The sequence below is a fragment of the Cricetulus griseus genome (genome assembly GCF_003668045.3).
Source record: "Cricetulus griseus strain 17A/GY chromosome 1 unlocalized genomic scaffold, alternate assembly CriGri-PICRH-1.0 chr1_1, whole genome shotgun sequence".
NCBI lineage: Eukaryota > Metazoa > Chordata > Mammalia > Rodentia > Cricetidae > Cricetulus > Cricetulus griseus.
This window is the reverse complement of record NW_023276807.1, coordinates 188,638,460-188,652,511: the sequence shown is the minus strand read 5'-3', so window position 1 is coordinate 188,652,511 and position 14,052 is coordinate 188,638,460. Positions and strand designations below refer to the sequence as shown.

At 38.3% G+C, this 14,052-nt stretch overlaps 1 protein-coding gene across 15 annotated transcripts in view; it reads left to right on the top strand.

Annotated features, from left to right (window-relative positions):
* Pbrm1 (polybromo 1) overlaps window positions 1-14,052 on the top strand; it is a 95,663-nt gene that overhangs the window by 37,012 nt on the left and 44,599 nt on the right. For 10 of the 15 annotated variants that reach the window (XM_027389542.2, XM_027389543.2, XM_035452572.1 and 7 more), the window contains 4 exons: window positions 2,244-2,457; window positions 6,204-6,345; window positions 8,066-8,163; window positions 10,158-10,202. In XM_027389542.2, coding sequence (XP_027245343.1) covers window positions 2,244-2,457; window positions 6,204-6,345; window positions 8,066-8,163; window positions 10,158-10,202 — 499 coding nt within the window. The remainder of the gene's footprint in view (window positions 1-2,243; window positions 2,458-6,203; window positions 6,346-8,065; window positions 8,164-10,157; window positions 10,203-14,052) is intronic. The other 5 variants (XM_035452573.1, XM_035452579.1, XM_035452578.1 and 2 more) reach the window with 1 other exon arrangement.

Genomic DNA, 14,052 nt, shown 5'->3' with positions numbered 1-14,052 from the left:
GAAATTGCACTAACTTTGGTCTTTCTTGGAATTGCTTAGGTTTTTTTTTTTTAGAAAATGTTATTTTGTTGCATTTGATGCTGTCTTGATTGGGTAAGTAAAATTGTCAAACTTGAATTGCTTTGTGTTAATGGACATAGTTGAATAAATTTAGAAACAGGGAATTTGAACATAAAAGAGTAGATAAAGATACATCAGGCTAGAGAGATGGCTCAACAATTAAGAGCACTTGTTCTTGCAGAGGACATGGGTTCAGTTCCCAGCACCTACATGGCACTTCACGACCCTTTGTAACTCCAGTTCCGAGGGATTTGACACACTTTTCTGGCTTCCACATGCACTGCCTACATATTGTGAACTTAGATGCAGGCAAAGCACTCACGCACATAAAATAAAAGCAAGACTTTTTTTTCCAGACAGAGTTTCTTTGTGTAGCTTTTGGAGCCTGTCCTGGAACTCGCTCTATAGACCAGGCTGACCTCAAACTCACAGAGATCTGCCTGCCTCTGCCTTCCAAGTGCTGGGATCAAAGGTGTGTGCCACCACTGCCCAGGTCACTGTTTTTTTTTTTTTTTGTTGTTGTTGTTGTTGTTTTTCTTTTTTAAAGAAGATATACCACACAAATAATAACCAAAGGGTAACTGTAGCTTTATTGAATTCTAATTAAATCAGACTCTCAAATACAGATATTGACAAATAAAATTGTTCTGTCATAATGATAAAAGATTTATTTCCTTGGGAATGTGTTATAGAAGAACTCCAAGTATTTAAAAGCAAACAGATGGAACTTTGTGGGAAACTTGAAAATAATGTCTTTAGAAGTTAGTCACTAAATAAGAGGGGGTAGGTGTGGATCCATTTGCCATGTCCCAATCACCAATAAACACCACCCACTCTGGTAGTACAAAGGATTGAAACCTGGGCTTCATTCATCCCAGGCAAAGCCCTAATATTGGAGAAACATCCCCAGACTTCTTTGTATCATTTGGCTTCCTATTGCTGAAACAAGTTAACTGCAAACTTAGTGACTTAGAGTAACATTTTGTAGAGTTGTGGAGCTCAGGTGTCTAAAGTCAAGGTGGAAGTAGGCCAGCTTTCCATTTAGATATTTTACAGGAAAACCGATTCTTTTATTTTCCTTCGCTCATGGTTCCTTCTTCCATGTTCAAACTATAGCTCTCCAGCCTCGGTACTTGTTAGTCCTTCCTTTGACTCCTTCATGGTAGCATCCTTGTCATTACCTTTAAGTGTTTACTCCAGTCAAGATTGTTACTAACATCTGCAAAGTTCTTTGGACATAGGTAGCATTCACAGGTTCTAAGGATTGGAACATTGATGTGTTCTAGTACCTATTACACAAGTTACTATAACAGGCTTGATATGTGCATTTTGCACTTAGAAAATATATATTCCTCCCAGGTTCACATTTATCAAAATTGACTATTGAGCTTAAAATAAATTTCAATAAGTTTGAATGTTTCAGAATTATGCAGAGCATATTTCTGGTAATAGTATAAGAAAAATACCAACTAGGAATGAAAAGATAAAGTTTAAAAACCTAAATAGGAGCCAGGCTTGTAGCTTTAGTTGGTAGAGCATTTGATATACATGCATGAAAGCCTGATTTTGTTCCCCAGTACCTCAAAAAGCAGCTGTGGTGGTGCATTCCTATAATCCCAGCACTCTGGAGGTAGAGGCAAGATGGTCAGGAAGTTCAGCTAAAAAACAAAGCCCTTTTCTAACCTCTTCAGGCACTTGCACACACATAGCACATACACATAAATACAGGCAAATAAATCTTTAGAGAAATAAGCAACATGTGTTTTATATTTCTCTAAAAATTATCATTTGCTTTGTTCTGGTGTTTTTATGACTTAGCTTCTGCATGAACATTTCTTTACTAAGGAATTAATCATTACTCTCATGTTAGAGATGAGTGGGGCAGAGTCAGACTTAAGGCTAAATCACATCTGAGATTATCAACCTAATCTAAATTTGTTAGTCTTCTGTTTTTCTAACAAATAACTAAAGATAATAAATAATATCTTGCTTTGGCTCACAGTTTTGGAAGTTCTGGTCCAGGATCAGTCAAACCTGTTTCTCTTATTCGTGTGGCAAGGCAGCAAATCATATATACTAGAGACTGTGGTAGAGTAATAAAACCTTTTACCTTGTGTTGGGGAAGTGAAAAGGAAGATTGTTTTGTGTTTATTTCCCTGGTAAATATGTTTTTGTCTTCCCAGCCGCACGTTATGAAGAAGGGGAATCTGAAGCTGAAAGCATTACTTCCTTTATGGATGTCTCCAATCCTTTTCATCAGCTTTATGACACAGTTAGGAGCTGTCGGAATAACCAAGGGCAGCTCATAGCCGAACCTTTTTTCCATTTGCCTTCAAAGAAAAAATACCCAGATTATTATCAGCAAATTAAAATGCCTATATCGCTTCAACAGATCAGGTAAGACTGCTCTCCATTCTTCAGTATAGATGTGTCTTCCTGTTAGTTGATCCTGCACATACCTATTGCTTCCAGAAATAAAGATATAAAATGGTAAAAAAATGGTTTTTTGCCTCAATGTTTAAGTGTCTGTCTTATAACTGAGTAAAACAAAGGAAAAACCTTTGTGCCCATACTAGCATTCATTGATACTTATTCATTCAGTTAGGTATTTTTTGAAACAGTCTTGTAGTATAGTCATCACTGGCTTCAAAGTCCTCCTGCCTCAGCATATAGAAAATCAGTTTATTTGTCCTTACTAAAATGATACAGAAATTAAGCTAACATTCATTTAGAAAATAGCCTAGAAAATTGTTGCTTATATTCTTTGTCCCGTGAAGGATAGTGAATTTCATAGATGTTATGAAGTTCCCTGTAATTTAACAACTTTTTGCCTTCAGTTTTCTTTTCCTATATTTAAAAAAATTCAAGTAGTCTAGTTAATTTTAATTTTTTAATCCTTTAAAGATTTATGTTATGTGTGAGAGTGTTGCCTGCATGTATATATGTATAGCGTGTTCTCACTTGATGTCCTTGGAGGTTGGAAGAGTGTATTGGATCCCCAGGAACTAGAGGTACAGATGGTTGTGAGCCACCATGTGTGGATACTGGGAACTGAACTCGGATCCTCTGTAAGATCAGCAAGTGTTGTTAACTGCTGGACCATGCCTCTAGTATGTCCTGTCCCCAAAACTCCTACTTTTTAAAATTTGTATGGGTATTTGTCTGCATGTATGTGTATGTTCTATGTATGTATCTTGTGCCTGCAGAGTCTTGAAGAGGATATCAGATTACCTGGAACTCCAGTTACAGATGGTTATGAGCTGCCATGTGGGTGCTAGGATCAAACCTCAGTCCTCTAAAAAAGTAGCCAGTTTTCTTACATGCTGAGCCATCTCTCTAGTTATTAGTCTAGTTCGTTTTAAAAGCCAAATTAAGTCCTCAGCCATCTTAGTTGATAGTTCTAAGTTGGAATTTTGTAATACAAACTTCAGTTTGTTAAGTGAGAAGATAAAGAATTTGCAAGATTCATCTGCGGCTTCACCCATGTAAATTTTTCTGCGGTATTTTTATTAGTGCAGGGGTCCTCAACCTGTAGGTTATGACCCCTTTGTGGGTCACATATCAGATATCTTGCATATCAGATATTTATATTAGTATTTATAAAGTAGGGAAATTATAGTTATGAAGTAGCAACAAATTAATTTCATGGCTGGGGTTCACCACCACATGCAGAACTGTATTAAAAGGTCCCAGTATTAGGAAGATTAAGAACCACTGTAATGTAGTATTCCGATATGAAAGAATGAAAAGTAGGGAAATAGTTGAAGCCTTGTGGGCATCACACTAAAGTTTTGAAAGATGGATGGAGCTATGTTTCAATCTGTGCTATTCCAGCTGTGCGGGGTCCTAGGAATATTTGTTGGTAGAAGGATGGGAGGTGGATGCCTCACAGAATAGCATAGAGTAGAAAACTGGAGTGTGTGAGTGGTAGTATTTGTTTAGCATGCCTTTGGGTTTAATCTCCAGCCAAACCAAAATAAAAGTAAATGAAGTTAGAAGAACTGGCCAGTGTGGCTCCTCATGCCACTCTCCATTGTACTAAGGGTTCATCATCCCTATGTCCCTGTCTATCTCCCCAACACCCCACTGCTACTGAATAACACTAGTGTAAAACAAGCTGTCATTTTCAAGTTGTTTTGTGGCATGTGTTTATGTAGCTGTAGAGTGCAGTGACAGGCATACCATAACTTGTGTGGAAGTCTGAGGACAACCTTTATAAGGCAGTTCATTCACTGTAGGATTCAATCTGGGGATTGAACTCAGGTTGTCAAACTTGACAGCAAGTGCTTTTACCCACTGACTCTCTTACTAGCCCAGAGTTTCTGTTCTTTGTGGGTATTCTTTTTTGTTTGTTTGTTTGTTTGTTTGTTTGTTTTCGAGACAGGGCTTCTCTGAAACTTTGAAGCCTGTCCTGAAGGTCACTCTGTAGACCAGACTGGCCTCGAACTCACAGAGATCCACCTGCCTCTGCCTCCCAAATTCTGGGATCAAAGGTGTGTGCCACCACTACCCAGCTTTTTGTAGGTATTCATAACACCTACTGCTTCACCTTTGGTTTGGCAAGAAAAAGCTGAGAGCATAATTGAAATTTTGCTGTTAGACTTATTAGATAGTACTAAGAACTGAATTTGCTTGTTTTTCCTATATCCAGAGATGTTTTCTAATATTTATATCTCCTTAAGCAGTGCACAGAATCTGAATGTCACTTGAATAAACTTAAAGTGAAACTTTACATGCAGATTGAACAGTACCATTCTAAGAGAAAGTTTGGGATTTCTACATCCATTTGATGAAGGTGTTTTCACCTATTGTCATTCTCTTAGCACGGTTTGTTTTTTTTTTTTTTTTTTTTGATGATTAGCATGTAGGTACTTTAATCAAAGATGTAAAAGTTCATGTCCAAAATTCTTATAGTGTTAGAGCCAACGGAGACTCTATACAAAGAGCATACAGCCCACCAGAGAGCTTATAGTGTCCAAGATACTTGAATTCTTAGGGGTTTTAAGTAAAATAAACAGTCTTCAGCTTTAAACTATGCTACTTCTTTATAAATGACTGCACTGAGCCGGGTAGTGGTGGCACAGGCCTTTGGTCCCAGCACTGGGGAGGTAGAGGCAGGAGTATCTCTATGAGTTCGAGACCAGCCTGGTCTATGGAGTGAGTTCCAAGATAGCAGGGACTGTTTCGCAGAGAAGCCCTGTCTCGAAAAACCAAATAAATAAATAAACAAGTAAATGGCTTTGCTGAAAGAATAGTAGTAAATAAAACTCTGACAGATCTACCTCATGTTTCCCATCATGAGAGCCCCCTTCACTCTGTGTGGCTCCTTTGGAGGTAAATGTGTTATTCTGAATGCTTTTTCAGAACCTTATCACTAGTGTATGAACTGCAATGGCATCCTAATTTTCAGAAATCAGTAGTTCACGGCTGTCAGGGATAATGCGCTTGGGGAAACCTTGGTGGATTCCATGGCAAGCAACTGAGATGGAGGGACAAACATGACAGGCAGACAGGGCTTAACTGAAAAGTTATATTAGAAGGGGGCGGCGGTGGGGGCGGGGAGAAGGAAAGAGAAAAGAGGTAAAGAGACACAGAAACAGGGAGAGGACAGAGGAGAAGAGGACAGCCAAACATCCTTCCTGAAAGTTCACCACAAAAGCTTTCATAAGCACCCCAGGGGAACAATGGGAAAGAGAGAATAAGTGGGTGGAGGTCTGTCTTTTAAAGGGGTCCTTTGTACCTGGTGCTGACTAGTAGTTATGGAACCCTGTGCTGCCCAGGGTATTACCTGAGTGCATTCTGCCAGGTGACAGGGCAGGCCAGCATAATCCTTACAAGGGTGATTCATTGAATTAGTGTAAAATCTAATTTTCATTTCTCAGAGTTTTTCCACTGGCATTTTCATAGTGTATTTACTTTCATACTTGACCACTTTACTAAATTCTTTAATTTATCCTTTTGGGTTTTCAGGTAAACTGTGATACTGTCTAATAGCTTTAGATCTTACTTTTTAACTTGAAAGCCAGTGACAAGTGGCTAATAAAAACATGTGGTGCTTATGAAAGCTTTTGTGGTGAACTTTCAGGAAGGATGTTTGATAATTTTCATAACAGAAACTTTAATCATTTATTTGTCTTTCACAGAACAAAACTAAAGAACCAAGAATATGAAACTTTAGATCATTTGGAGTGTGATCTGAATTTAATGTTTGAAAATGCCAAACGCTATAATGTTCCCAATTCAACCATCTATAAGCGAGTTCTGAAATTGCAGCAAGTCATGCAGGTTTGTTGCTGTTTGTTGTATCACTGAATTAGTTTCATGTGTTTAGGGTGTCATTTTGAGATCTGTGTCCTCCGTCTCCACCCCAAGAATGTTGAGTCATTTGTTTCTACTACAAATACTGTTGAATATTTTTTATACTTATTAGAGCCCTGTAGAGAAGAATAATATTTTAAATACCATAAACTTTGTAGTAGAGGAAGTAAGGATTTGACTGTGGGGAAAGCCAGTTTCAGGATTCTTGGGAAGTTACTCTTCAATTCCAGATGGTTATTGTTCCATCTATAGTTTATTCTTTTGGTTCTAAACTTTGTTAATATAGGGATGGTCTTTGTGGGCCTGGTAGTTAGCATACCTGTGATCTCAGCACTCAGGAGGAGACTAAGGCAAAAAGACCCTAGTATTCCAGCCAGGTTGTGCTGTATAACAGGGCTTGAGTGCTCTGGGGAGAGAAGGGGAGGAGAAAGAACATCTGACAAAAAGGTAAATATGAAATACAGAGTAGCCCAGGCCAGGAGGTGGTGTGCACACCTTTAATCCCAGCACTTGGGAGGCAGAGATGGGCAATCTCTGAGGTCAAGGCCAGCCTGGTTTACAGTCGAATTCCAGATTAACTCTGTCTTACATGTGAGTTTTTTCTTCTTGTTCTTGTTAGGTTTTGTTTGTGTTTTTCATTTGTTTGGTGGCAGGAGGCTGGTCAGAGTACAGTTTGTAGGAGTCAGTTCTTTCCTTCTACCATGTGAATCCAGAAAGTCAAACTCAAATCATCAGACTTGTCGCCAAATGCATTCACCCGCTGAACCATCTTGCTGGCCTCTGTCTCCGTTTTTGGTAAAATATTTCTGGATGCAAGAATAATCTTGAACCAAAGAAGCAAAGGCAGTTTTAATTAAATGTAGAGCCTTTATTTATTTATTTGTTTTCTGTTCATTTTTTATTTGTTTATTTTCTGGTCAGCACTGCTTCTCAGTGATGTGAATTTCAGGCTTCTGCTGTAGTCTGTCTGTTCTCTAAGCTTGCTGTGTTGAGCTTTTTAGCTGTGTTTGCTAGGTGTGTAATGAAAGCTAGTAGATCTAAGTTTTCACCTCTCACTCTTAAACCTTTTTTTCTTTGCCATACTTCTGCTTAGAAATCAGATGCCAAGCCAGGTTGGTAGTGGCCCATGCCTTTAATCCCACCACTCAGGAGGAAGAGTCAGGTAGATCTCTGAGTTCTAGGCCAGCCTGGTCTACAGAGTGAGTTCCAGGACAGCCAGGGCTACACAGAGAAACTGTCTCGAAAAATCAAAAAGAAGAAGAAGAAGAAGAAGAAGAAGAAGAAGAAGAAGAAGAAGAAGAAGAAGAAGAAGAAGAAGAAGAAGAAGAAGAAGAAGAAGAAGAAATAATCAGATGCCAAAGGCCCCCTCTAAGTTAGTTTAACTTACATATGGGCTGCAGGGCCAGCTGACCTCCACAGCTCACCTTAGAACTTTTAACTATACCATGCCATTGATAATCATAAATGCTCTAAGTAGCATTGATTTTTAGTCTGATTCCATTTTTTAACCTAGTTTTCTGTCTTTCGGGCTTTTGTTAAATTAGGTTATTAAAAATATTTAAAGACTATCCAGTTTTGTACATTCTATGTGAGGTTGTATCTCTCTGAATGAATGTGATATGCCTAGTTGTTTAGCATTCATATAGTCATAGTGTGAGGCTGATTCCTAGCATCTGCTCTATTTCAGGCAAAGAAGAAAGAGCTTGCCAGGAGAGATGACATTGAGGATGGAGACAGCATGATCTCTTCCGCTACTTCTGATACTGGTAGTGCCAAAAGAAAAAGGTATATGTTCTTCTCATATCTGGAACCAGCTCAGTTCTTACTTTATTTCAGATAAATGCAGAAAAACATGTAAGCTATGAAGTATGAATTCTTCTAAAAGCTTTGATAGCATGTCTTTGATAGTATGTCTTCCAATTCATTTGTAAGTCGGTTAGTAGGTTTTGTTTTTGTTTTTTTACAACTATTGTATTGCTTTTAGATGACAGAAAAATGACATGTAGCTTGGGAAAACATATTATTCTTTTTGCTATCCAGATTTCTTTTTTAAGGCGGCATTTTCAAAGTGCCACTTAAGTCTTAGATAACTGTTTCATGCTGAATTGCAAAAAATGGAGTAGTAATGAAGAAAGGTAAGGAGTAAGTCAGCTATGCTGCTGCAGTGAAATAAGTCACTGTTCGGATCTTGCTTTTCCTTATCAACATGGTCTTTTCTTACGGTTTTGAGACTATCAAATCATAGGTGTTACAGGCAATAAAATGTTAAGCTGATTATTTGGGAGGTTTTTTGTTTTTGTTTTTTTTTTCCCCTAACTATCCTCTCAACTCCCCTAATCCTTTTCTTCCCTAACTGGTTTTAAGGAGAGGAACTTCACTGAGATTCTGAAGCTAGGCTCTTATCAGAAATCATTCAAGACCATCTCTTGGAATTTCTCTGGCCTGATCATTGTGGAACACTATACTCTCCCTGAAGATTTACATTCTTTGTAGCAACAGTCAGTCTGGGAGAATCCCTTGAACAAGAAATAAGCTAATCATTATTAGCAGGGCTTGACAGACTCACAATTGAATGAAGAAGCCAGTTCATTTTTTGACATTTCTGTATTTGCATTAAAAGATTCACTAAAATCAGAAGGTTATGAAATGTGATTCAGGAGCGAAAAGCTGCCTTGTCGTTCCCTCTTAAACAGCAGCTGGGAAACAGTTTTTAACTTGGAAAATAACTGCAAATCTGTTCGGTGTTAGCTAAATTGGTTGGTGTACCCTGAGATGCAAGTCTCCTCCATTATTGGCCTGTGAATTTCATCCTTCCAAGTTCTTAATTCCTTGTTATACCAGGGACAACGGAGGAAAAATGTGAAACCAGATCAGAGACATCAAATCAAGAACATCTTTGAGTAAGATCAGTCACCAATCAAAGATAGAAACTTCTCAGGCAAAAGAAGGTAATGGAGGCAAAAATGATGGTGCAATTAGCACCAGCATTGGAGAAAACGCTTTTAAATAAGTTGAGTGTTAGGAAGCAGTTCCAAAGAAGCATCAACATAGGCTAGATACTTAAAACTTACCTATTTCTGGGGCCTGTAGCTTGTGGTATAGTTCAAGTAGATGAAGTTATTGCCCTTCAACTTCCTATAGAAAGAACACTAAGCTATATGTTATTAAAATTATTAGATCATATTTCAGACAAAAGTCTCCTTGTGAATAGGTTTCCTAGGAAATGGTTCATATACTAAAGTAAAAAAAAAAAAAGTGGCAAGAACCATAAATTACCAAAACAATTAAAAAAATCTATTCCAGGTTTGGGCTGCAAGCATATGTGGATATTTAAACACAGAGAATTAAGTCCTATTGATCAGTAACAAAGTGATGAACCTTTTAGTTAAAAGGTTTTGATAGTAAATGGGTTTCCTCAGAAGTTAAGCAAACATGAGCTTGGCCAGAGATGTCAGAGCCATGTTTTCCAAATACTACTCTACTTCTAAATAATGTGTCTGATTCTATTTTTGCTTTATTTTTTAATACTGAAAGTCTGTTTTAAAAAATTGGTTTGTGGGTATATATTCTCTTCATTCTGGAAATGCATCCTTTCCCCTACTTTCTACCTACCAAAAATCTGCTTTCTGTTTCTGTGTTGAAATGTTTCAAGTGTTTGATCTTTTATCTTTTGGACCAAATAATCTTCTTTTTCTCAATCATTTTTGGCTTATGCATGACCCTCCAATGTTGCTTGTTTTATTTCTCTTCACATGTATTGTTTGTTTCTGCTTTCCCAGGAATACTCATGACAGTGAGATGTTGGGTCTCAGGAGGCTATCCAGGTGTGCAGACCTTTTTTATGCATAAACATACTTTTAAAAGTGTAATTCTTCTGTGAAATGGTCACTACTGACACTATGAGAATACTTTATGCATGTGAAACAAGTATTTGGGATGCCAGTTTATTTTATGAGTAAAGAAAGCAATACTGTTTAGAAGTCTTGTTAGTGTGTCAAAATTAGCCTCCATATGGTCATTACTGCCTTAATTTTGTTGCTGGCTTCCTTCTCCAGGGGCAGACAGCCCTCTCACTTATCATTATGGCTGTGCTTCTTTAGCAAGAGGTAGAAGCTAGCATAGTGACATGGGCTTGTGGGTGCTGATTGCATCTTAGGAATGCCCTACTGACTGAGATGGTGGAAAGGTCAGAATCAACATTGACAATCCAACCACTAGTAGGCACTAGTGCATTGTGTTGGGCTAGTGCTTCTTGTTAAGTTTCTTAGTCTTTGATCCTGTCTACATCTTACTTCTTAAAAGCATCCATTTCTTTAAGGCATCTTTTGTACATTATTTAAGGTTTTCGGTACAACTTCCAAGTTGCCATATTATGGTGTTGAATGATAACTATATAGTGGGTTTTTTTTTTTTAGATGTATTTTTATTTTATGTGTATGGATGTTCTGTCCACATGGGTGTCTGTGCACCATGTACATGGGGTAGCCACAGGAACCAAAGAGGGTGTCAGATTGTCTGGGACTACAGTTAGAGGCATTCTTAGGTATAATGGCTCACTCCCATAATCATCATTCAAGAGGCTCAGGAAGGGGAATCACTATCAATTTGAAGCTAGCATGGGTTATAATATGAGAACCTGGTTTTTTGTTCTTGTTTGTTTTGTTTTAAAGGAGATTCAGAACAAGAGTCCCTTCTTACTTATAATCATTGTATACATTAGAAAAGGCACTCATCTGTATGTGTTAGAAGCTTGTTCTACTATCCTGATACTCTTAGTACAGGACCTTTTATGGCCAATCTCTTCTAAAATTGTCTTTATTACAGTAGTGTGTATAATTTGGCTTGGAATCTCCTTAAGTACACAATGATGAATAGTCTTGATTTTGAGTTCCCTTAAGATGTATTTTAGTTGTACATTGTGGCTCACACTGTAATCTCCACCCTTGAGAAACAGAGGCAGGAGGATTCTGAGTTTGACTCCAGCCTAGGCTGTATAGTATGAGATTTTGTCAGGAAAATAGTGTTTTAGCCAGGCATGATAGTAACCAGATGTCTATACTCACAGCAATACTGGGACAAGAATTCTAGAATTCTAGGCTAGCTCACATTGTGAGACTCTATCTCAAGGAGGAAAGAAACAAGATGATTTTACTTTAATATCTGCAAGGTACTGATTCTCAGTGAATGTTCATGCTGGTTAAAAGATGTGGGACCTGTTTTTATGTACCTTTCCAAAAATGAAGAATACCAAAATATTAGTTATTATTAGCTTAACAGAGGTGAAGGTATAGAATTTCTGTTTCTAAGAATGATCCTGAAAAGCAAAGTGACATTGGGAATGGACAGAAATAGGGCTGGAGAGGTGACTCTGTGATTAAAAGAACTTGCTGTTCTTCTTAGAGACTTGAGTTTGGTTCCCAGAACTTACATCAGATAGTTCACAGCTACCTGTAATTCCAGGTCCAGGGGATCCAGTGCCACCTTCTGGCCTCTGTGGGCGCCTGAACACACATGGCATACAATCACTCTCTCTCTCTCTCTCTCTCTCTCTCTCTCTCTCTCCTCTCTCTTCTGTGTGTGTGTGTGTGTGTGTGTGTGTGTGCGCGCGCACGCGTATGTGTGTGTGCACGCGTGCACACAAATGTTAATAAAGATAATAAAAAAGAAAATGGCCAGAAATGTGGAGTGGGAGGAGCCGAAGTTTCTGTACTTTTGTAATATAGGATTTATCTCATTCCACAAAGTATATGAAGCTTTCAGAAGTCATCTATGTAATAAGGTTCACTGTACATATTGGAGAGAGATAAAAATAGCAGCCACTAAATTTAACACCGTTGTTATGTAAGGTCAGTCCTGAAGTTTGACTGGACCGGTGGTTCTCAGTCTCAAGGCAATATGTAAGGATTTAGAAAAGTGAAAACGAAGTAACAAACCTGGATTTGTCAAAAAAAAAAAAAAAGGTCATGTGTGACTCTAGTAATAGTTTTGTTTTCCCCTCTGAGACTGTAAACCAAGTATATATTCATCATGATATAAGTAAAGAAAAGAAATTACAGTCACTAGATTAGAACAATTTTTAAGGTATATTCACATTCTGGATATGACCCACTTACAGCTACCAAGTGTTAGGATTAATTGACATTGAGAGAATGGACCATTTGCTATTTTACTTTACAAAATCCAGTTAAAAACTTTGTCTTTAAAATCTCATTAAGGTCTGCCACAGATTCAGTCCCAAATGAAAATGCTTGTAGCGTCATACAGAAAAGTCTCCTGATAATTGGGAATCCTGGAAGACAATAAAGTTAATGTCCTGGTTCAGGTCTGGACTTTAACTGAAGTGTTCTGCTTCTTGGAACTTTGGGAATGATGAACTGATTCTTTCTGAGTTAACTAATGAGCTCTCTTTTAAGCCTAACATTTCAAAGCTGAGTTCTTCCATCTTCCTTTTAAAGTCAAGCTCTACATGTTAGACATTTCTAAACAAGTCAGATGTGACTTGGTTTAAAGTATGACTTCTGTGAGTTTTAATTCAAGTTCTGAAATTTCTTCTCAGTCTCTGAAAGTTAAAGTTGTCTTGCCTCAATGTGAAGCTCTGTCATTTGGAACTTTGTCCCTCTTGATTAGCCACAGATCTAGAAATCAAGAACAACTTCACATCATTGTCCCATATTTCTCCCCCTCCCCTCCGGTTTTTCAAAGCAGGGTTTCTCTATGTAACAGCTTCTGAAACTCACTTTGTAGACCAGGCTGTCCTCAAACTCACTGAGATGCACCTGCATCTGCCTCCCGAGTGCTGGGATTAAAGGCGTGTGCCGCTAGTACCCGGCCCATATTGCTTCTTGAGGAAATAGTATCCACTAGATTAACTATCTCTGAGGTTAGCTAACAACAATTTACTTGACTGAGAGACACAAAAGATCTGAAGGAGAGATTTGCAGAATGATCACAGGGCCCCAGAGGAGGAGGTCAAAGTAGAGACTTGGTAATGAGGATGGGCCCAATTCTGGGAACCAGAAGTTCTCTCTGTCTCTGTCTCTCTCTCTCTCTCTTCTGTTAGGTCATTTTCAATTTGTCATGAGCTCCATCATTGTAGGTAGACATTTCTGAAACTGAAGGGTGTCTGGGTGTTTGTTTTTTGAAATAGGGTTTCTCTGTGTAGCCCTGGTTGTACTAGAACTCTGGGACTTGTTCTGCAGACCAGGCTGACCTCGAACTCACAGAGATCCACCTGCCTTTGCCTCCTAAGTACTGGGATCAAAGGCGTGTACCACCACTGGCTGGCCAGTGTGTGGGTTTTAAATTGCTGATTATTATTTGAGCACACACGTTATATATACACAAATGCACACATGATCTTTCTCTCCCCTCCCTCCTTTCCCCTCTTCTCCAACCCCACCCCCACATCATATAGATCAAGTTTGCCTAAACTCTCTATGAATGCAAGGATGATCTTGGAATCCTGAACCTCTTGCTTCCACCTCCTAAGTGCTAGAATTACAAATATGTACTACCATGCTTGGCTTCTATTTCTAGTTTTTAAAAACATACCTTAAATTGAGGCAGTGTATCATGACCCAGAAGGAGAGTGAAACTAGTCTGAGGACTGGGCTTAAGAGACTCAAAGCTATATAATTTTCTTTAGTAATGAACTACTTCCTTCCCCTTATAAGA